This window comes from Mytilus galloprovincialis, chromosome 4, assembly GCF_965363235.1.
Source record: "Mytilus galloprovincialis chromosome 4, xbMytGall1.hap1.1, whole genome shotgun sequence".
NCBI classification, from domain to species: domain Eukaryota; kingdom Metazoa; phylum Mollusca; class Bivalvia; order Mytilida; family Mytilidae; genus Mytilus; species Mytilus galloprovincialis.
The window spans coordinates 80166249-80191665 of record NC_134841.1 but is presented as its reverse complement, the minus strand read 5'-3'; the positions used below and the strand labels follow the sequence as shown (position 1 = coordinate 80191665).

The 25417-nt window shown below is 30.3% G+C and overlaps 1 protein-coding gene and 1 long non-coding RNA gene across 3 annotated transcripts in view; both read left to right on the top strand.

The window, feature by feature from the left end:
* Positions 1–25417, top strand: part of LOC143073081 (uncharacterized) — a 250732-nt gene extending 225315 nt beyond the window's left edge. The window contains exon 2 of the long non-coding RNA XR_012977387.1: positions 25099–25417. This is a non-coding gene — a long non-coding RNA (uncharacterized LOC143073081). The remainder of the gene's footprint in view (positions 1–25098) is intronic.
* LOC143073077 (centrosomal protein of 120 kDa-like) lies at positions 258–25417 on the top strand. Of its 2 annotated transcripts, XM_076248329.1 has the most exons (21): positions 259–429; positions 2614–2882; positions 3417–3549; positions 4002–4156; positions 5163–5360; positions 5896–6015; positions 6326–6424; positions 6973–7249; positions 8180–8278; positions 8497–8632; positions 9302–9451; positions 11585–11702; positions 12369–12436; positions 15686–15782; positions 16333–16473; positions 16843–16932; positions 18810–19015; positions 19672–19720; positions 20918–21040; positions 21338–21582; positions 22344–25417. In XM_076248329.1, the coding sequence occupies exons 1-21, from the start codon at positions 384–386 to the stop codon at positions 22585–22587; spliced, it is 3063 nt and encodes a 1020-aa protein (XP_076104444.1). In that variant the 5' UTR covers positions 259–383; the 3' UTR covers positions 22588–25417. The 2 variants fall into 2 exon arrangements, with proteins under 2 accessions (XP_076104445.1, XP_076104444.1); XM_076248330.1 differs by lacking the exon at positions 8180–8278 and having other exon boundaries at positions 258–429.

The window sequence follows — 25417 nt, the reverse complement described above, 5'->3', positions numbered from 1 at the left end:
TATATTTACAGAACCGGAACATTGTGATACGTGTGCCGGTAGTTTGCGCAAGTCGGGAATTCCCGTTACCAGGCGGTTTATTTTATTTACTTGTAAACAGTTTATAAAGTCTACGAAATAAATCGACAATGCATTATTCCATTAAAACTTATATTTCGTTCAATTTCCCAACAAAGTTACAGTTCGAATTTTGTAGATAAAGTTGTTTTCAAATGAAAAATTTTAAGTGGATATTAGGGTCACCCCATATTACGTCATTTCCGTCAATAAATTTGCATCAATATGGCGGCTGTTTTCAAACAAAGTCAGATGTCACAGAACTTATAATGAAATATTGCCTCTTATAACAGATCAGCATACATATAACCAAATATTTAAGAAGAATGGTTGAAAAGGAAAAATTCTTAGTTGTTATTTCTGTGTTGGAGGGTAAAAGAAACCTAGAAATAGATTTTTAGTCTGTTGAGGAATTCTAAACACGTCCGTTCTCGTTTCAGCATCGAAAGCGATCGGCAACATAGAAAAAAATGCACGTTAAACACCCCTTTATAGTTTCTGGCATACCGTTTTTTGTGTCTTTTTTGCACTGTACTTTATAATAATTTCTTTATTTAAATTACATGATATAATTATCATTCCTGTACACATTGAAGGGAGATAATACACCTTATCGCTATATTTGTCCGCCATTATTGGACATCACACAGTTTCCCGTAAAATTTTGACGTCATAATACAAAATATCTGACGCCACAATGGAAAAGTGATTGTTTTATGACGTCAATAGTTCAAGTGGGACAGATTCTCGGGCTAGCTGGGAATAGCGATAAGGGGTATAGACCTTATCATTGTTTTAGAATCTTTGGCACCTGATCTATTGACGCCAAACAACAATAAATTTTCATTGTGACGTCAAACATTTTCTGTTGTTATTGTTGTGACAGGAAAATTTATGATGTTCTTGAATGTAAGTTAGTCATATCGACACCTGTTTAAATTGCATTCCATGCATGAAGTAATTTTTGCACCCATGTTGAAATGATATATTTTTTTCTGTATTTTGAGCAAGCTTATATGACTTATACCCTTTGATGCCCACATTGGTGAACAAATAATGTTAAAGTGTATTACAGGAGGACCATATAGATACATTTTGTTTATTGTTAAAAAACTTAGCACCTGAAGTTCAGCAGTTAAAAAACACAATAAAAAATCAGTTGGTTTAAAATTTGCTGTTTGAAGTTTTATAATATTCTAATAATCTTTTGATTGTTTATCATTTAAAAAACTTAAAAACTTATACTAACCCTCTTGTTGTTCATGTTGTTACAACCATTTTAAGTTGGATTTTGAAGTTTTACAATTTTGTAAATGTTAAATAGATTATTCATAGATGTCTAAACCAAACAGAAGCTTTTATTTAATCTACAGATAAGAATACAAACAAATCTAATCATTGTAATTTAAATTGTTTTGTCAACATTTTCTGTCTAATTTTATAGAATGAATAACATAGGCAACATTTTTACTAGTATTTTATTGTCATGAAATAGAAGTTCCTGTACATGTATAATATAAGTTGCAATAGGAACAAATATTATGGCATTGTTTATATATCAGTTTCAATTTGAACTTTTGATGTGCGTGACAAATAGATTTTTGAAAATATGGAAAAAAATCAGAGTCTTCATTATTCTAACTGACTTGGAAAGCATAATATTAATTAAATCATGTCTGCCGAAAAAAAAAACCCACCTACCTTAGGTGCTGAAATAACCAAGTGCTAATTACATGAATTATAATTGGACCAGAATTCCAATTGACTAGACTTCATAAAATTGCATGATATTGAGTTCCTCACATAGAATTGATTTGTAAATTTTAAATTTATTTTCTTAACTTAATTCTGCTATGCATTAAAGTCAGATACTTATCAGCTTTTCTCAATCTGCCTGTTTGATATTGTATTGTCTTGTGTGTGAAGATACTATGAAATTTTCAAATTTTAAACATGTTTAACATTTAATTATATTGTTATTGTTGAAAAAAACTGCATTTATTATTTTTACTTTTTCTCAAGTACATGTACAACACTCATTGCACACACCTAACTGTCAAAGTGCTCCTTACTATTGTGCAATACACAGAAACTAAAACCAAACAGACATGACAGACTCTCAATATTAAAGATAATTAACTTCGTAATAATATATTGAACATGAACAGTATATACATTGGCAGATCCAGGGGGGGGGGGGTTCCAGGGGTTGGAACCCCCCTTTTTTTTTGGGCGATCAATGCATTTGAATGAGGACATATAGTTGGAACCCCCCCTTTGTCCTGGGTTGGGAACCCCCCTTTTTAAAACGACTGGATCCGCCACTGATATAGAACAACAAAGAAGGCAGAATCACACAATTTTAAAGCATTTGATTTGTTTCCAGTTTCCCAAAAATAATTTCTTAATAAATGTGCCGTTCAGGAATCATCTGTATATATACATGCAAACTTTTCACTTAATTTTGTTGCTGCTTTTATTTGTAAATAATCATATAATGTTTGCATGTCTTATTAATTTCTTTCAAGGCCTTTTATAAGATTTCTTGTGTTTTAGGTAGGAGATTTCCAAAGAGACCGAAGCACAAGGTCATTGCTGAAGCAAGGTTTGATGGTGAGCTTTTGGCTTCAGACCCTGTTGATCATGTGGAGGCCCCAGATTTCACACAGGAACTGGCATGGGAATTGGATAAAAAAGGTCTACAGCAACACAGGTTACAGAGGACTTCAATCAAAATCCAATGTTATGCTGTTGATTCAGTCAGTACCATGAAAGAAGTTATTGGTTATGTTGTACTAGACATCAGATCAGTTCAAACAAAACAGGTACAGTACATTTTAAGTAGTGAGTTTTTAAAAATAAATATTTGCACAAAATTTGGTGGTGAAATCTGTTTCTCTAATGATTTATAAACAATATGCAGAAAAAATTCAATCCTTCGATTTAAATGGTCTGCAAAAGATGTGTTATTTCTATGTGCATCATTAGGCATCAGATGACTTTTTTTAGGACGTCACAATAGGAAATTCAGAGGAAAGCAAAAAAAAAAATTGTAGTCAAAAATGAATTTAGACCAATAAAGAACTGAGATCAAATGAGGCACACATTGATTTATTAAAATAATCAACAGGTCAGGAAAAGGTTATTTAAAATCTTGTATGAATAAGAGAAATATATATAACAAATAGCTGACTTCTATTGTGTGGTTTGTATGGTGCCTATACACTAACTGTAATCTAAAAAAGGTTTTAAAAGGAATGTGTAAAATCTATATCCAATATGATAAAGCTCTTAACACAAAAGTAATTGAAATGTAGTTAATAACTTGTGGCAAATATATATTATTATTTTATTTACAGACTGCAAAGTGGTATCCATTGCTACATTCAAAGTACAGTAAAAATAAACCTGAGATAAAGTTGTCTATATACCTAGACGATGATAAAACTGGAGAACAGCCAAGTTTTAAAGCTAGAGAAGCACCCCCTCGAGGTAATTATAATATAAGAGATAAAATCAGGAAAGCACCTCCTACTTTAAGTACAAACTGCATTTGGAAGAAGTTGTGGTATGATTGCCAATAAGACAACTGACACAGAAACTAACAACTATAGGTCTCCATACCGCCTTTAACATCGAGCAAATCCCATACCTCATAGTCAGCTATATAAGGGCCTGAAATGACAAATGTAAAACAATTCAAACGAGAAAACTAATAGCTTAATTCATGACTTGGGACAGCCACTTATAGAATGTTCTTAGTTTCAGTTATTTCCTTTACCTGAGGATAATCACTTAAAACATTAAACAAGTAATTTGAAAATACGGTTAAAACATTTAATTTGAAATATTTAAAAAAAAGAACCACAAGAATGTAGATTGTTAACAAATTATTTCTGAGTATTCTATATTGCTTTATATCTACTGATGCTGTTATTTTTTAGTCATAGAAGATTTAGCGGAAGGTGAAGGCTACTTGCGTACTTTACAGCCAGTTTTAGTGGAAGATGAGGGTTACTACCAAATAGGTCCTGCAGACAAATGTAAAGATAGCTTTGTCATGTCTGTTACAATTGGATATGCTAATAACTTAGCTCAGGTAAACAGGAATTATAACTAGGTTTAAAATTTTCTACAGGATACAGTAACTATTAGTGAGTTCAGGTGACCAAATGGTCTAAGTTTGTATCTCTAGTTATCACTACACTGAAAACACTGAGATCATGATTGTCTTCTGATACTCTGGCTTACTCCTACAATAAAAAGGAAACCTAACAGCCATGATATAGATAAGAGGTCTGAAGGTGAATTAAAAATCTACAATCAATCATTCATCACTATGGGGTTATTCTACACATATACTACAAATATTTTTATGCCCCATTTATGGGCATTATGTTTTCTGGTCTGTGCCTCTGTCCGTTCGTCTGTCTGTCCCATTTCAGGTTAAAGTTTTTGTTCAAGGTAGGTTTTTATGAAATTGAAGTTCAATCAACTTGAAACTTAGTAAAACTGTTCCCTATGATATGATCTTTCTAATTTTAATGCCAAATTAGAGAATTTATCCCATTTTCACACTCAACTGAACATAGAAAATGATAGTGTGGATGGGTCATCTGTGTACTTGGGACACATTCTAGTTGTAAGCATTAATCATGTTAAATACAAACCCTTGTTTTTGTCCTACTGTGGATTCATTTATTGTGGATTGAGGGAAATTACACTTTCCTGGATATTTCATTTTGTGGTTTTCTGAAAGTCTGCGCATACATGTCAATGGAAAAATTTATAATTCGGTGAACACTTGAATTCGTGGTTCATCTATATCCATGAAACCCACGAAAATTGGTATCCAACGTAAAATAATGAATCCACATTATACAAAATGTACTACCTACACTATCAACATTCTACATTCACCCTTTTGATCAGAATAATTCTAATCAGCACAGGTCAGGTCTGTTTCTGTCTATATAAAAATACAGACCATAATTAGAACTTTCTGGAGCACCATTCTCATGATTTTAAGTGAGTTTGCTTTTAATGCTTTTCATATCATAAATTTTTTTTGCCTACCTGAAGTAATAAATATTTCAATGTTTCAGTTAATTCCAAGCACTCACCCATTACCATCTGTAGCCACTGGATATTTCTTCTACTTTTCATTGCTGGGAAATGATGTGACGAATGAGACATTCCAAGACCTCATTAATCCAAACTTCCCTGCAGAGCGAGCTTCAGTTAAGATCAAGTCTAGTGTAGATGCTCTGAGAATATTTCTATCAAGCCAACCAGGAGTACAGGTAAAATAATTGATTATTTTGGCTTCACATGCACAGTATACAAAAGCTGTTTCAGTGAAATATTTTGTTATAAAATAAGGAGATGTGGTATGATGGTCCATGAGACAACTGTCCAGCCTAGACCAAAGGACCTGGATGTAATCAACTGTACAAATATAACAATAAAAAAAAACATAGGACAGCTCTCTTACAAAGAAAAAAACTAATAATGGTGTAAACAAAGGACAAACACAAGCATGTGGAAACATTCTACTGTATGCAAACAGCATGAACATACAGGTATTTGGCCAATCACTTGAAAAAGGCCGATATGTTATTTTGTTGAACATATACATGTATGTCAATACAACTTTTTGTAAACATTTCACCTATGATAAAATGCAATGAGATTTAATATGACAAAATTAAAAAAAAAATATACAAAACCATGTAAAGCTTATCTGTTGTGGCATTTATCAGGTTATAAAAGTTAATATTGAAAAAAGTACATTGCTTGTTGGAAATATTCAATACATTTATTAAATTTATTTTAAAGGTCCATTTATGTTGTGGAGATCAGTCTTTAGGAAACTGTGAAATACCTCTGAATACATTAATAAAGAAAAACAGTACAGAAATCCATATGAAACCTGTGACCATAGAGGGACCATTTCAGGTAATACATAGTCACTTGGAAATGAAAACTGCGTAAAAACATAGATATACAAATGTAAATATTTGTTGTTTGATGGAGTTCTTCATTCATAAATATTGGATTTGTGAATTACGTCTTTCTTTTCAAAGATTTTTTTCCATTTTAATAATTTTCTAGTCGATTTTGCTGTATATGTATTTTTAATTCATGAACAAGTAACGTATGATAAGGTTTTATTGTGAGAATGTTTTTATTTAAAAGAGCTGCAGAACTTTATTATCAAAATATTTTTTTCTGAACATGCTTCCAAAGCTCTGTTTATTCATTTCAGTTGAATCCACCTAACAAGGCAAAGCAACAGATGTTATCTGCACCCCCAGATTTAGCTCCTGTTGTTGGTGTGTCAATAGTGCTCAGGAAAGAAGATATGGTAAATTATTTTATATTCAAAGTTTATAAACCAAAAATAGTGTTAACTTGCAGGCATTTAACTACTGTTTTTTTTTTATTGAGAAATACTAGGAGAGGACTTCTTCCAGTAACAGTAACAGTTGATGTTAAAAAAAAAAAAAGAAATTCTGGATTATTTGTGCAAATGACCTTTTAAAACTGCTGTACCCAACCCAGTTTCACTCTAACCTAAGAACTGTTGTGATTGATGTGTTCACAGCTGGGCTCCATTCTACATTGAGACTAAAGTTGGATTTCATCAGCATCCCTCAGTCTTCCAGGTCAAGTATTAGGCTGAATAAACATTAAAATCAACGTTTTTGTTCTGGATGATCAAATATGATAGCTGATTTTCACAAAAAGCACTATGTTGAAGTTTTATGTCATAGATCAGTTCTTAAAATAAAAGACAATTATATAACTTGGTCTAAGCAACGTAAAAAAACAGTATGTCTCAATTTAGATATTTACCATCTGTCCATACTACTGTATTAATTACCGCAAAGATATAAACTTGTCCTTTTTCAGGGAGTCATGTCTCCTGGTAAAGGTCCTTCAGGGGAAAACATCCATGAAATTCCAAAGTCACCTGTGAGATCTCCAACACATTCTCCAGTGAGATCGCCACCAAAAACCCCAAAGAAAGATGGACATAAGTCTCCTAAAAAAGGAAAAGGCAAAGGAAAAAGTAAAGGAAAACAAGAGGAGACTGCAGAAAAAGAAGTTCATTATCCTGACGATTTTGAAGTTGGCAACAATACTCAGGAAAATGTCAGTAGCTTGGAGGAGGATAAAATGAAAGAACGTAAGTGTTGGAGGACTTTTTGTTATTTGAAAGACATTTGGTAGTTAAAAACTTAAGGTTTTGGCGATGAGAGGCACTTCTAAAATTGATTATGTATGGGGGATTGCATTTTCCTCTATAGAATTTTGTAAGAATTTTAATAAAGGTTTGGTTGTGTTGGTGTCAGGGTCTTAAAAGTGCCTCCCAATGTGTTTTAATCTTGAACATCCATTATAGTATATCAGATGGATAATGTAAAAAGTTTACTGAATTTTGTGAAGTCAATACAACTTTTCTGTCCTGATGCTAAAAAGTCACAAGGATTTTAACAAACATGTCGGCATTATGCAGGTAACAGCTTTTAACTATGAAGTTTTCAGGCCTTCTAAAAGTATGACAATTGAAAAACGAGGATTTTGGTGTGAAAATTGCATTCATGCAATCAAAATCCCTATAAGGCTTGTTTGACAAGTACCAGTATCAATTTTCAAGACATTATCACTACTTTTGAGATGAAAAATAAACCCAATGCGTTGAGCACATCATTCTATGTACCCTATCCATCAATATTTCAAGGAATTTATCAATGAAATACATACTCAGATATTTTAGTTACAATATGATGTGTAGATACATGAATTGTTCATGGTGTATGAATCTTGTATCTTTTCAAAAAATAGCAATGGTGTCATTGTTTAGTATTCAAAATGAATAGGAGTTATCTTCCCTTTTCAAAAGATATTTTTAGGAATAACAGAAACTCTATTTTTAGACTTGAAGTATTTTGTAAGAATGATTGTGTATATGAACATTGTTGGTCATACTGCCAAACTATTGAAATAAGAACTAGAAAATAAACTAGCAGATATTAAGGATGCAAATAGGATGTACTTAGTAAACTGCAATTTGTCTAAATGGAATATGTTGATTGGACAATTGATTATTTTACAGAGATATCAAAGAAATTAAAAGATAAACCTCCAATGTTTCCAAAGGGACCACCAAGTCCTATAATGGCTGGCCATGATCACAAAAGACTTTCAGACCATGGTATGTAAAAATATAGACATACTATTTATAAAAAAGTAAAAATATATATATTGTATGAGCATTATAATGTGATCATGTAATATTGGAGGACATTTTATCTTTACATTAGATTAAGAGTTAAATTTAGTTTTACCTGCAAATAAGAGTGCATAAATCATAAATTTTGTATTACAAGTTGAACATGATAACACCTATACAATTTAACTATTTATTTCCAGGTGAACAAGAGTACAGTAATCAAACAACATCTACACACGTAGCTATTCCTCCACAGGCACATCATTTCACATTCTCCATTGATTTACGCAGCATTAAAGATGTCGACTCATCAAATACATTATTTGTTTATTTAAAGTTAGTATTTTTACAATCAACATGTGTCATATTTCTGCAATGACTGATTCATATATTTTTTCAGAGATACTGACTAACCAAATGTGGCTATAAAAAAGAATTATGTATAATAGAATATACTTCAATTTTTTTTCATGTATAATAGAATATACTACAAAGACAGAATTATACAATATACTACACCAAAAAAAAGCATTTTGTATAATACTGTATACTACAAAAACTGAATTATGTATATTACAATATAATAAAAAAAAAAAGCAATTTGTATAATACAATATACTACAAAAACAGAATTATGTATAATAGAATATACATCAAGAACAGAATTATGTATACTATAATATACAAAACAAACAGAATTATGTATAATATAATGTACAAAACAAACAGAATTATGTATACTACATTATATTGCAAAAACAGAATTATGTATACTACATTATACTGCAAAAACAATTATCTATTATGTTGTATACTTCAAAATTAGAGTGTATAGAACAAAAACAAAATTTGGTATAATACTATATGAAAAAGGAAATGTGTTACTACAATATACTACAGAATGTAATACAAAGTTTTTTTTATTAATCTTTTCTGTTATTATAATATTTATTCTATATGGGTTTGCTGTTTAATTACAAGTTTCAACTTAATGTTCATTTATAGGTATATGTACCCATTTTTCGGGAGTGCTTCTGCCATTATTACACATCCTCCAGTAGAGATTCGTAGAGGTATGGAGGTACTTCTACCTCAGTCATTCTGTGCATTTGACTTTGCCTGCAGTACACAGCAATTACAAGAAACATTCCTCAGGTAAGCTCATATTGATGGTCAATTCTTCTATTTATCTGTGATTAAAATACCTGTCTAAAATATGCCAAGTAATCTGGACTTGAGTTTTTATGCCCCTGCTGCCTGGAGGGGCATTAACTGTTACCTTTGTCCTTCCTTACATCCCAGTTTCCATGCTCTACCCTTAACCAAATGTTATGAAACTTGTACACATGGCTTATTACCCCAAGTTCCAATTTGGGTTCTGTTTTTCTTACTGTTCTCGAGTCTCTTTATAACGAAATATGCAAGCAGTAGCATAATCTTTTTTCCGTGGGCACAATCTCAATTAAATTTTTAAATACAAACACCTTGTTCTGTTTAGTCATTAGATTTTTGACTTGTAATACTTACTTTAAAGAGGTTTTACAGTAGCTGCCAATTAAGTTTTCATCAAATTGACTCAAATTCCTATATTTAGTGTATCACATTCTTCTATGTGTATATAAAATAAAAATTGTCAAGAAGAAAATTACAATACATGGACTTGCTATGATGTATTATCATTCTGTTTGTAATTTAGACAGAATGACATCTAATTAACCATAGAGATTGAATAATCTTGTGGGTTGAATCAGTCAATAAAATTGTTTTTTCTGGTGACTCCCTTGTTTCACTTTTCAATGATTGCATTCTTCTCACTTAAAAAACTGAATATGTTGAATACATGTACAACCCATCTCAAGCTAAGGGTAAAGACTTTACTAAAGTTGATGAAAGGTATCAAATGAGGTTGAATTATTGAATTGCAAGCCAACAATACATCACTGAAGTTTTGGAGCTAGCATTTGACAAATTGAACAAAACTAACTGCTAGAAAAATTAATGCTTATAATAGCACATAATACTTCAAAGACCACTTTATAAAAATTTAAAAACCCCAAAAATTTTTTTTTTTTGTCGAGACTGCAACTTTTGTCACTGAAAAAGTTGCAGAAAGCTCAACATAGGGAAAGTGATCCAAAGACAGTGTTTCCTTACTTCTTAAAAGCTTTATATTTTAGAAGGTGGAAGACCTGGATGCTTCATACTTTATATATGGATACCTCATGTTACGAAGTTTCCATAAGTCACATGTCCAATGTCCTTGACCTCATCTTCTGGTTCACTGACTACTTGAAAAAAAAGTTATAATTTTTTGTAATGACAAATTCTCTCTCTTATAAGTAATAGGATAAATATTTTTGGTATGTGCGTATGTTGCCTTGCAAGGTTCTCATGTCTGTCAGACAGTTTTCACTTAAACATGACCTCATTTCATGGATCAGTGAACAAGGTTAAGTTTTTGGTGGTCAAGTCCATATCTCAGATCCCATAAGCAATAGGTCTACTATATTTGGTGTATGGAATGATTGAAAGGTATGCATGTCTAGATGGCAGTTGTCATCTGACCTTGAACTCATTATCATGGTTCAGTGGTCAAAGTTAAGTTTTAGAGTTTTGGTCTTTTTTTTCTAATACTAATTGCAATAGGTCAACTATATTTGGTGTATGGAAATATTTAATGATGTTTTTGTCAGTTGCACAGGCTTTATTTGACCGTGACCTCATTTTCAAGATTCATTGCTCAGTGTTAAGTTTTTGTGTGTTGGTCTGTTTTTCTTAAACTATATGCTATAGGTCATCTATATTTGTTGTATGGAAGAATTGTAAGGTGTACATGCCTGCCTGGCATGGTTCATCTAACCTTGACCTCATTTTCATGGTTCTTGGTCAATGTTTAGTTTATTGGTTAAGTTTATGTGACAGTTGTAATAAAGCTTTATATTAAGGACTATCAACATAATATCAATGATTAGTAAAGAAGACGAGACATTTCAGCGTGTGCACTCTTGTCTTGGTTAATGTTAAGTTTATGTGACAGTTGTAATAAATATTTATATTTAGGACTATCAGCATGATATCAATGATTAGTAAAGAAAGCGAGACATTTCAGCGTGTGCACTCTTGTCTATCTATATGATAGGTATTTCCCCTTGACTGCATTTATTCTTTTAATTTCGGATTTAAAAAAAAAACAGTAATTGTATTTTTGTTACTAATAAATCTCATGATAGAAAAGAATTTATTCTACCCTCTCAGTAATATTTTATTCCATTTGTTTACATATTATAGAGTTCCATTGATGGTAGAGGTTTTCCACAGAGATAAACAACAGTCAAGAGATGTACTTGTTGGTGTTACTAAATTGCCATTAGAACAGATCATTTCAACTGATAAGAACAGAATCTCGGTAATAACCATAATTCAGAAAGAAAATCAGAAATTTTGTTTTGTCATGTTAAAAAACTATAATATTTGAATACTTGATGCCACAACATGCATTGCATAATTTTTTTTTACAAATAACTCGTTTAGAAGTCTGCATTTTTCTTTTGTGTGAAAATAGGCTGTCCACAACTTTGAAGTTAGTAGCTCAAATGCAACTGGTTATTTACTATATACTGATTTAATTTTTATGCATTCAAAGTTAATACACTTATATCAGTGTATTACTTTATAACTTGATATTCAGGACTATTCTACTTGATTGGCTATTGGAAGGTAGTAGTGAACTTGTGAAATACCTTCACTATCAACATACTTTAAGGTGGTTATACATTCATAAATTTAGTATACAAACATAACTGACCTATGACCCATTTAAAACATGTCTTTCTTACACTCACACGTCCACTTTAATGTAAAATCTCTGATATTTTACATTTTAATAGAATTTAGAATTGTTTGAGACAAGGAAAATGAATATAACCCTAATCTCTTCCTTGTGCTTCAAGAAAAGTGTAAACCACATTCAAAATTTATAAATTGCACAACTATTTTGAAATATCTTGAATTATCAGATATAACACATATTGTTATTGTACCAGTAAGTAATAATAAAATTGTTGTTTTTTAGAGTAATGCAGGAGGTTCAGGTTGGAGGCAGAGTTTTAGTGACAGAATTAACGTTGTTTCTCCAGAAAGGTAAAATTAAAGATGTGTGACCAGGAAGTGATCTGGGATGGGGTCGATTACTTTAAAATGTAATCGATTAAATTACAATTACTTTGCCAATAAAATGTAATCGATTACATTACAATTACACCCTATTTCATATGTAATTGATTACATTAGATTACTTTTCTTTATTGTAATCATGATTACTTTAGATTACTTATGATTACATTGTATATTGCTATATCAAAGTTTTTTTTATAACTTTTTATCCTCACAATAAAGCTTATTTTGGTAAAGCCTTAATTATTTCATCTTTTTAAAAGAATTTATAGACAAGACAGTTACAGTTACAGTACTAGTGTAACATGTGTAATTTGATAAAATAGCTATAGACAATATAAGTGTCCTTTCTCTATGTAAAAGATATAACTTTATTTTTAACTACAAATTGTAACCAACATTACTGCCTAATTAACAAAAAAACTGAAAAAAGGAAAAATTAATTAAATATAGTTTTATTGTCTGTTGGGACATAATTGACACATCCATTAATGTTTTTACAGGTGTTAATCACTACTTCCATTTTTTTAAACAAACAATAGGTGGGCTTGGGTATTAAAATTTTATTGTCTTAATAACAATATGAATAAAGTTAAAAGTGGTTGATTGTCATTATTTGTTTGACAATTTTTGATACTTGATCTAATTGAAATTAATAGAATTATTGTCAGGTGAAAACACAAAACAGATAAGTAACTTAGGGAAGATTATACATTTCTCTTTATATTAAGAAACAGTTTATTGTATTGATGAAACTTCTGACGTCACCTATTGTTTACTATGCATATTGTTTGCAATATTATGCCATATGTATACACTGTACATGTACTTGTTTATACTAGTGAGCCTTAAGGCTTAAAGTTAATAAAGAATAAAATAAGAAAGCACATATTATACACGAATTTATGGAAAATAAAATTTATTCAATTTTGTCAATAAATTAAACCTGGTTTTAACTTCCATTTTGAATTAAGTGGGCTTATATATTTATGCCGACCATCAAAGTCAAATAGGAACTAAATGTTTTCTGCATTTGAATTTCAATGTATTTATGTAAAAATATTGGGTAAACTGATATGAAATTTGAGTAAATATCAGAAGTTTTCAATCAAGGAAAACAAATGCTTTCAAGGCATATTCTTGTATCATAAGAGCTCAATCTCACAAAGAAATATTGGAGAGTAAATTTCCTTTTGTAAACTGTTAACAAAATAAAACACTTGGTTATACAGATTTGTTATATAGATGATCACATTAAACAAGGTCCCATCATTGTGATTACTAGTTCATGATTTTTCATTCAAGCTTTACACATTTTTTTATTTTCATCTTGTCGATCAAAAACTATTTTCATATATATACAAGATTTGTAATCAGCAAGTAATCATATGAATGTAATCTTAAAGTAATCTAAAAGTAATCATGATTACACCTGTTTTTTGCCATGTAATCAATTACATTACGATTACTTGTAATCAGAAATGGCTTGATTACTGATTACATAGGATTACACTGCAAAATGTAATCGATTACAGCTGATTACGATTACTGATTACAATTACCCCATGCCTGGAAGTGATTGGGAGAGAGTTACTTATTTAAATTTGAAGTTTTGTGATTAAGTATTTCTACAAGGAAGTGCTCATATGAGACCATTAATATTTGGTGTGCATTAGTATTATTTCATTTCATTCTCAATCTCAGCCCCTTTATAGTAATTCTTCAGAGACTGAAATTTTAGACTTTTTGCGAGGCATGTTTATGAAGGATGTTATGAAGTGTATGTTATTAGTCTTTCACCAACACTTAAGGTTATGTCTAAATGTTTGTTCTATCTTACAAGTGCTCTAATAGTACAATTCTTACCACATTCTGATGTAATTGCTATCAAAGGTGTATATTAACCATGTCTCTCGACAAGTTTGAAAATCAGTGCTGATCAGCTATTTATATTTAGGAATTATGTCCTTTAGTTATATGGAAAATTGCATTGCAAGTGCTCTCAAGCTTACATTTATGAAGGATTGTTATGAAATGTATATCAAGTATCCAGTTTTTAAAAACCAGCTGATCAAATGTTGTTTTTTTTATATTAGGAGTTATATCCCTTGAAAATATAAATTGGGTAGAAAATAATATTGCAATCCCTCACAAGCCTACATCTCTTCAAGGATTATTATGAAATGCATATCAAAGATTAAGTTTGAATAACAGAGCTGATCATTTTTTTTACAAAAGTTATATCACTTGGAAATATAATTGGATAGGAAATTACATTAAAAATTCATATGGAAGGTTATATCAATAGTATATTTTGTATTATTATTTAGTGCCAATCAAGTATTTTCATAGTTCTAACTTATTTGCCTTGAAATGAAAGTTATATCGAATATTGCAACTACATTTTAAACACTCTCACACCTACATTTTTATGCCCCACCTTCGATAGTAGAGGGGCATTATGTTTTCTGGTCTGTGCCTCCGTTCGTCCGTGCATCCGTTCGTCATGCTTCAGGTTAAAGTTTTTGGTCAAGGTAGTTTTTGATGTAGTTGAAGTCCAATCAACTTGAAAAGTACACATGTTCCCCATGATATGATCTTCCAAATTAAAATGTTGACCCCAATTGCACGGTCCACTGAACAAAGAAAAAGATAGTGCAAAGCTCAGGTTAAAGTTTGTGGTCAAGATAGTTTTTGATGAAGTTGAAGTCCAATCAACTTGAAACTTAGTACACATGTTCCCTATGATATGATCTTTCTAATTTTAATGCCAAATTAAAGTATTGACCCTAATTTCACGGTCCACTGAACATGTAAAATGCGAGTGGGGCATCCATATACTATGGACACATTCTTGTTTGTTATATTTTTGAGAAATTTAAATCAAAGGTTTTAACAGCATGGTCTTTGAAGAGTTTGATAATCAGCATGGTCTTTGAAGAGTTTGATAATCAGCACCAATGAAATATTTTAACAAGAGTTTCATCTATTGGAAATAGATATTATACAGAAAATAGCATTATCAACATACATAAATAGGAAAACATTAAAAGAATTTTCTTTTTAGATATGACTGTTGGACACATAAAATATTTGCATTGGAATTGGAACACTGTTCTTTTATTGAAATTCATTTACTTAGAAAACTTAACTCTATACTTTAACATTTTTAAATCCAAATCACTTCTCTAGAATAATAATTTGTTTATATTTCAGTGAAAAGAAGGTAGGAGACATTTGTATGGTGCTTAGTTTAGAGGACTGGGGACCAATCTCAGCACATCAAATTGTGGTACAACAAGAAACTACAAATGTGAGTACTACAGTAAAATACATATATAATCTGTACACCATTTTACAAGAGCAAAGTAGAACACTATAATTTAGTTTTACTTCTAAGCATACTTGATTATGGTTTATCCAGAAACCACAACAAAAAAGGTATTTGTTAAATTAAAATTTCTGTTGTTTGTCAAATCTTAATTTTTTTCCCCTTCATATTTACATGCCATTCGGTAAATTCTGAAATTATTGCGAAAAATGTGACAGGGTTATAATCGCAATAACTTAAACTCTCATTTTGAAATTTTTTATATGAATTAAACAGTATTTTTCTCAATATCTCAAAAATAAAATCACATTTTAGTCTAAAATTACAAAATTGCAATAAAAATTCAAGCAATAATTTCTGAATTTACAGTATCTGTTTTGAGAAAACTGTTTTCATTTTATGAGGTTGAATTATGCTGAGAAAGTCCAGATGATACAATTTTATAGATTATAGAATTTCATTGTATGCTTGGTATAAGAAAGATGATAAAAATAAAATTGAAGGTCATTTTTGCTTACACAATATTTTCTAGGCACCTAGTCACCAACAAGTACAACAGACACAACCACCCAGAGCACCATCACCAGTAGAACCAAGGGAAACACCTGAATACCAAGCTGCTATTGAACTGGAGCTGTGGAAAGAAACTCAAGAAAAGACTTTCGAAAATCAGGTAAGACAACATCTGTAATGTAAAATTGTAGTCTTCATTAAACTTTTTGAAGTTAATTTATAACCCACCATGGATAATTTTCAAAATATACTGTACCCACCAGGAATGCAAATTTAATAGCACTGCTATCTGACCCTCCCATATATTTAATTCTGGAACAGCCCTAAACATTTTCCCTTATTTATTTTGACTCCGGCAAGCAGCTATCAACATCAAAACAACATGTGGCAAAATGTGGTGTACTTTCATTCCCTGCTTTCTTACAAGTCGTTCTTGTATAGATCATGGAAAAGCAATACCAATATTTATTATGGAAGAGGTGAATCATTATTCTATATTGAAATTGATATGAGTTTATATATTTTTCAGTTAAAGCAAAAGGAAGCATCTTACATGAAAGCACTAGCAGAAGAATGGAAGAAAAGAGACAGAGAAAGAGAATTACTCATGAAGAAAAAAGTAATTTAATTCAATAATATTTTTAATAATAGACACCAGTTTCTTAGTACATAATTAGAAAAATACAGATCCCATTGGGAAGTAGTTAAAAAAATTATTTGAAAAATTCTGATATCATATTTGTCTGAGAAAAAGTAGAGTAGGTGGTTGAATTTTTAAGCCATGTGAGGGTAGGAAGGATCTTTATGACCCCGTCGTAACGGAGGGGCATTGAGTTACGTTTGTCTGCTTATTACCACAAAAGAAACCCCAGATAAACTATGAACTTTGGTGGTGTTGCTTTAACTGTTCTAGAGTTATGCCCCTTTACATTCTCTTACTTAAGTTGCCTCAACCAAAAGTTATGAGAATTATAGACAATTGTTATTACCACAAAACTCAGATCAAGTTCAAATTTGGATGTAGTTTCTTTTTTACCATTTTTAAGTTATGTCCCTTTATAACTGTATATGATGTGCAAGTGGGGGGATCATCTGTGTCTCTTGGACACATTCCTCATTTATTTTAAAATACATGAGTTGTTGATAATTTATGGTTCTATAGCCATTTGATGTGTAAATAATGCCAAACTTGAAGAAAGTATGGTTTGTTGAGGGAACTTGTACGTCCTTTTTTACCCTCCCTCATCAGGTAAAATGGAATATCCCTGAAGAAAGGTGTTAATTTCGCCATTACAAACTATGCAAATTAAACATGCAAGCTTTCGTTTCATAGAAAAAGAAGACATATTGATTTATTTTGATGAAATTTTAACATCTATAATTATGTGTCTTTCATAATTTCGAGACCAAGGATCCGGAAATTTTGTCACCTAATTTCGATCATTTTGAGATAACTTAAAAGTTGTTGCCCTTTTTCAATAAAAGATTGTCAAAATCACATAACAGCAAGAGTATGTTCATACTCATGATTCTGCCAGGTATAGTCCACAATCAACGGACAGATTATACTGCATTCATTTCATCAACGATCTTGTTTAACTGTTGCATCACATTTACTTTTTGAATTTTCCTACTATTTTTCTAAAATTGTTCAAGAGCAATTAAGGGAAGGTAACAGTTTAATAATAAAGTGATTTTAATGACTCAAAATGATAATTTTCTCAGTCATCGCTAACGTTTCTTTCGTTACAATTTTAACTGGATGTTTTGCGACAATCATAAAACGAGCAATTCCCGACTCATTTCCGGGATTACTTTTGTTTATCAAATTCACAGGAAATCATTGGCTTTTTTATTTTTTTTACCTTTCAAGTTTGATAGTGTTTGAATATCAATGATTATAGTTGCACTTGCTTTATTTAACATGAAATCAATTTGAATTTATGATTTAGTTTCGAATCTGCGGAAGAGAATTTCAAGCATGCATATAAAATAGTAAACAAAGCATGTGTGTTTGTAGTAAAAAAAAATTATAAGTAAATTTAATCTAGTTTTGATTTAATTTAAATCAGAATTGACAAATGTCTTAGCTTAAAAGTTATCAAATAATGAAGACAGTTGTAATGGAATTTTAATCTCTTTGTAATATTAGTTCTGAGCTTGTGATAAATAGTAATAAGGAGGGCCCTCAGGATTATAACACTACACTAGAGTGGCAGTTTTGTGACAGGAAATCGATAACAAAACAAAAGCAAGTTAAAAATGGGGGGGGGGGGGGGGGGGGAGGATGCTTTATTATACAGCATATATATATTTTTTCAGTTGGATGATTTAATAGTGACACAATATTTTACATGTTATAATTTGGTAACTTGATAGAAAAACAAGGAAGAGAACAGCCCTAATGGTATGATTTATTGGTGCCTACGCTGAATCAGCTTTCTTTTCTGATTTTGAATCCTAAATTATTTAGCATTCTCTCTCTTATGTTTATAGTTAGCAGAGTATGCAAACCTAGAGGAACAGCTAAGGAAAACATTGAAAGATTTAGAAAAACGAGAAAAACAGCTGGCTGCTAATGAACAGGAAGTTATGAGATTAAAGAAGGACTTACAGAGAGAACATGATGCCAAACTTCAGGAAATGAAGGAGGCTTCAAGACGTATGAAAGATGATGTTGATCATAAGATAGAACTTGAAAAGTAAGTTGACAGTCAGTAGAAATTACTAGATTTATTAACAGGTGAAAAAAGCAATCACATGAGAAACCTTTAATATACAACTATACATAAACAATTGACTTTTTTTTTATTCAATAAAAGTAAAATTTCCTTACATTTGGACACATTCTTTGCTTTATTTTGAAAAGGGTAAATTGTGAGTAAAATAGCCTCTTCAAAAGTATTTTTGGATATCTAATATTTTCAGAAAAATGAAATAATTTTATTTGTTTCCTACTTTCTATTACATAACAAAATGATAAAAAAGACTACATTTTAATGCTTCAATAACATGATGCCAATTGTTGTTGAAATGTAAATAGAAAAATTATTATTTGTTTGTTGTTAGTCTCTGTTTGGTAGATGCTACATTTACTATTTAAGAGCTATGCTGTTTTGTTTCCAACAGAGAATGCAGTGATATTTTAGAATAGCTCAGATATCTCTAATTTCTACACTTTTGCAACAGAGAAGGCAGTGATATTTTTAGAAAAGCTCAGATATCTTTAATGGCTAGAGTTTTAATGAATTTGTTGAAGCTTTAACATGCATATAAAACTTACTTGCATTGCAATACATTAGGGAGAACAAGTATTTATTATCTTTATTTATAATTCAATAATTATTTTTTTTTTCAGATCAAAAACAAAAGAGATAGAAAATTTAGTAGAGAGATATAAAAGAGAGGTAAGTCAATCAGGAGTTATTTAATAGGTGACTAGTTAATCATTGTATGATATAGTTTTGCACAACTTTGGTTATCTATGAGGTTTATGAAAAAAGTAATATTAAGTATAGTTAAGGGGGCTTGCGGGTATAAATCAATATTTTTTTTTGATATAGGATTTTGCTATATTTTTCTATAAATGAACTTTATCATATACTTAATAAATAAATGAAATTAAAAAATGGGGTCACCATTCATTTAAGCTCACAATCTGCCTCTAAAAGAAGCATACATTTTTGTTAATGTCCTTTTTTTCTATTGAACTAATAGGAGAAATACAGGTAATATCGAATTAAAAAAAGAACTAAATTACAGAAATTGCTTAAATTTTACAGTAATTTAATTTATGTACAGCTTATTTGAAAACAATAATAAAAAAATATAGGTCACCGATGAGTTAAAAAAGATATTTCGATTTTAATGCCAAAAATTGGCATTTTTGCACCAAAGGGAGATAATTTGGAGCTTTTTCAATCATTTTAAAAGTCATCTAGGCCCAACCTAATCAATTCTTTTGTACCAGATCATAAAGTAATAACTAATAGTGTAATAAATAAAATTTGTAATGAAAAAACAAATGTTTTTTTTGCTGAAATTTTTTAACCTGAGCGCCTCCTTTAATAAGTTATTCTTTACTGTAGTCATGGTTGTGGAAATATGGAGGGAAAATCAATTAAACTTTTTATTTACATTGGTCATTTGTTTACTTTAAAATTTATTGAACCCTTGGTATCAGAGTGGTCCTAGACTAGTTGTCCAAAAAATATATATCACTATTCTGTGAAAAAAACGAGGTTGAAATCTGAGGTGAATCCAGCATGTAGCAGGTGCATGCATTTGACTCCAATCTGATTTGACTAGGTTTTCAGTGTTCTTATCATAGGTTGATGGTTCTTGCCTGGCACCCTGGCTTTCACCACCAAAAAAAACCAAACTTGACAGCCATGGAATAGCACAATATTGCAGATATAATATGGAATTATCTCCCTTTGCCTAATGAGTGTCATTTAGACAACTCGCCATCCAAGCGTCAATGTTTTAAAAGTAAATCAGTATAAGAAGGTGCAAAAAAATTAAGAAATCTTAGATTATTTCAATTGATTGATATAATACTTTCTGCATACAGGATCTGATCAAGGTTTGTTTTATTGTTTTAGTTGAATGAAGCAGAAATGAAGTACCATAAATTGGAGAAAGATTTTGCTGTCTACAAAGAACAACAGAATACCAAACCAGAAGTCAGACTTCAGGCAGAAATCAATCTTCTCACTTTAGAAAAGGTAAATTTTATCATAAATAGCATGAAGTAATCTCATTAAAAGATAATAAGACCTTTTTACATTGAAAAAAACACAAAAAATTATTCAAAGTTGTTCTGATGTTATCTTATTTTTTGGTGATGTTTGTTGTGTAAAATGGGTAAAAAATTGTGAGGATAAAATTTTTAAAGTCAAAAGTAAATTAAAATTGAAGCCAGTTATTATAGAAAATTCAATAACAGTTATAACAAAATCGTACAGATTTATGTACAGGAAGACCTTAGTGGCACAAATCCTAACTTGATAATTTTTGATCAGGTTGAACTAGAAAGGAAACTTGATACTGTAAACAAGTCTAAAGTACACTACAAACAACAATGGGGGAGGGCATTAAAGGAACTAGCCAGACTCAAACAGAAGGAACAAACTGCAGCTAAAGCCGAATTAAAGAGACAACAACAGGAGTTAGAACATATGAGGTTACGATATCTAGCAGCCGAGGAAAAGGAAGTGGTCAAATCTGATAAAAAGGAACTGGAGGAAATTAAGAATGAATTAAATAGGTAATTTAGCCTGTATGTAGATTGTAGATTGTTAAGATGAAAGATACTGTACATTCAGCAAATTTTGTTCATATTTTGTTATTGAGATTGTTGAACAAAATGTGAGTAATATTATAGTTATTTCCGGAAATACTGCATACAATTAAAACTATTCAACTGTGAAATTACTCTTTAATTTTGTTTTTTGTAACACCTGTTCCGTCCCAATGGTATTAATATTGTTTGAATCTCTCTCAATGAAGATTATGTCAGACCAAAGTTTTCCATATTTAATAGTGAAAGAGAAATTAAGGTTTTATATTTTTCTGCTGTATAGAAATAAATAGAAAGATGAATACTAGACATTTACAATTTTAATGATAAACACCTCCCCGTGATATAGCCATTTTGTGCTAATGCGACGTAAAGCAACCAACAATCAATCAATCTAATGATAAACATAATAACACATTTATAATGCTTATTTTCTGCCACATGTTGTTCTTTAAATATCAGGTAAAGTTGAAGAAAACATACAAATGCGGGTATTTTTTGCCAAATAATTGTGTAATTTACTAATATCTATGGCATGCTTCATTTTGATATGCATGGTACCCAGGTAGGGCACTTTAAAACACAAAGTAATTTTGGAGCCACAGATTTTAAACCAACATTTTTCTTAAATTTTGAAATTGAAGTAATGAAATTAAACTAAAAGTTTGACTTCTTCATAATTTAGATAGCAGTAATTGACAATTTGATGTATAATCCTTATTCTTTAGGTTAAAGCTACTTGAAGAAGAAAAGTTAAAGAATTCATTTGAAAACAGTCCCCGGGAAGTGGATGGTATGAGACCACTGAAACCAGATTTAGACTGCAGTATAGACGAACATATAACGCGACTTATTGAAGAGCGTGATACTTTGTTACGGACAGGTGTTTATAGCACACAGGACAGAATTATCGCTGAGTTAGACAGACAGATCAGAGATTCAATGGTTCAAAAGAAAACAAACAACTTGTGAAATAGAATGAGAAAATTGTATGATGGAAGCTTGTCTGTGATAGAATAATTGTTTATGCCACTGAATAGTTATCAGTCAATTCACTTTTTAAAAGAAGCAATGCAACACATAGCATAAACTGGTGTCAATTTGTTATGATTGAAAATGATATAGTGGTCTTTTTATTTTTCATTATTGTAGAAACGTTTTTTTGATGTATAACTTATGGAAATAGAAATGGCAGACTGTAAATTGAACCTGTGCTTATTTGCAGCCATATACTTCACCAAAGGTTGTTAAGAATACAGAAATTTATATTGAAACTTACTAAAATATCAAAATTTTGTTTGGAGTTCCTGGAAGTCTTCAAAAATGAGGACAGAAATGTATGAACATACAAGTTGATTTTTATTTAAGTAAGCAAAAATATCCAGTCTAAAAAAAAAAAAAAAGATCCAGTCTAAGGGGAGGTAATTTGGAGAAATTCTAATTTAAACTATGATAAAGATGGTTAACTAATGTTATTATACATTTTACTGGATAGAAATAAAGTTACCTTTTCCATTAGTTAAATTTACAGTGGAATTAACTAATTGAATATAGTATCTTGTAGATTTTTTGTTTCTAATTTATTGAATAGACCACAATGTACAATGTTGTTGATAAACAAATACTATATAAAAGAAATGTCTTAAAAAATTAAAACTTTTCAGTTATACATATAATCCTTTTAAATTAAAGAAATAAAAAAGAATCAGTCATTGTAGAGTAAAATTAAAAGTTAATATTTGTAAAGTGAAAAAAATTTTGACAGCTAAAAATAAACAATTTACAGCTGTCTAAGTTTGTGGTGCTGATATAGTGAAATATAATGTTTAAATACAATATGGTACATGTATATATGAAGTGTTAAAGGTACAAATCATGATGCACTTATATGCAAATAGTTAGGAAAATACAAACTTTAAATGTGTAGCTCCTTCATCATGTTTATGTTAAGTGACGTAAACATTCTATTATCCTATTGTTCGTTCAAGAATGAAGTCTGGAACTAACTCACATTGTGATATCTAAAGTCATTGTCTACAAATAAGGCCATAAAACATAATTATTTCATAGGGCATTTCTTTTAAACAATAAATTTGAATTAAAAAAGAAAGCATAAACAAAGATTTTTACAGTGTACTACTACATTTGGGACAAATTATATCAATATTTAGAAAAGACTACCAGATCTAATTCAAAATATGAATAATTCTATGTTAAGGGTGGTCTATAATTCAGTTTTAAAGCTTCTGGCATATTTATTTTTTATCTTTTTTAACTGGACCAAATCTCTTCTGTACCTTAAAATTCATCCCAATCCCATCTTAATATTTTGTGTATAGAATTAAGATAAATACATTTGGAAAGTGGGGAAAAAAATCAAAAGAATATTAAATTTGATTCATTCTGGTAACACATATATGAAAAGCAGTAAAACTTAGAAATCATAACCCTTTCAGCTTTTGTTCATTGTATACAAATCATTTTGCCAAGAAGCCAGAGAGAATTTTTCATTTCATTTATCATACTATTTCATTGCTAATTTTGCATGGAAATTACTCATATACATTTTGTATCTCAATTTAAAATTTTCCTTGCTTAATGTTTATCCGTCCTATTACACTTCTAGTCCGTGTTCATTTAGCATTTATATTTAACATGACAGAGTCTGTTTAAACTTTCTAGTACCCTAGTAATCTTCACCAGAGAAATTAAACCTTCAAGTTTATAAGGATTTGGAAACACTCATATTTGCCTGATCAAGCAAGACTCTTTAAAAAGACCAATAAGAGTTTGAAATCATATTCAGTTTTTTTAATTGCCATTATGCACTAATGTGTGTTTGCATAGTTTCAGATTCAACAAATGCAATCAACAGTAATGATCGATAAAATTTTAAATATTTCCTTCCTACTTTTTGTCTCATATACAATTCATTGATAAGATGTAAGAAGTAGGCCATCTTTATAGAACTAAATATGAGAAGTCTTGTACTCACTGCTAATCATATATTCTTCTACAATTACTAATGCCCATAGACTACCCAACTCTATACTCATAACACTAATAACAACCAAAGTTTAAATTGAATACCCACATGACAGTGCCATGTGCTGATTTTAATTGCACATTATGATACATAATATAGTCAAGTAATTTATAATTACTACTGAAATCAGAACATGTCATATAACATCAAATAAATTCACATAAGCAAGATAGAAAAATTTAACTTGAGAAACACGTCTAGTCGTGTCGGCCCTGTCATTTTGAATGGTTATAACCCATGAAGAGTGGGAATACAAATAATGGTCTATGGGCAGACAACTAGAAGAAATTAATTTCAATCTAATTCAGTTCCTTCAAAGGATAGAACTTTTTCTTTTTAGTGCCCCTTTCTATTTTTATTTTATCCCTCCTTTCCCCTCTGATAATTTAGTTTGGCCTATCTTGTGGTTATTTTAGATGAATAATCTTTGAACATAGATAAAACTTTGAATCATGTTTCACCAATATTTGCTCTGATTCTATGTGAAAGTAATGATGTTTTTATAGTTGGTTAGTCTTTTTTCAAAAATGTACTTTTGTTTCTTTTGTATTTTAAATCAAATTTATGCATTCAGTCATTGAATTCATTTTAGTGATATTATATTTTATTGTTGACATTTTTATTTATTTATTTATACAAAAATTATTTGTATATAGAAAATTTGAATTCACATATACATGTATATATATGTTTTATGGAAATATGCAGCAAGATGCCATATTGCATTACGGAAATAAAACAAATACTAGCCTTCAA

Bases quoted from the DNA above. Each gene is read 5' to 3' on its own strand.
- LOC143073077 (XM_076248329.1), top strand. From the start codon at position 384: ATGGTTGAAAAGGAAAAATTCTTAGTTGTTATTTCTGTGTTGGAGG. The intron at 430-2,613 runs GTAAAAGAAACC...CTTGTGTTTTAG, and splicing joins TGTTATTTCTGTGTTGGAGG to GTAGGAGATTTCCAAAGAGA. The intron at 8,633-9,301 runs GTTAGTATTTTT...GTTCATTTATAG, and splicing joins ACATTATTTGTTTATTTAAA to GTATATGTACCCATTTTTCG.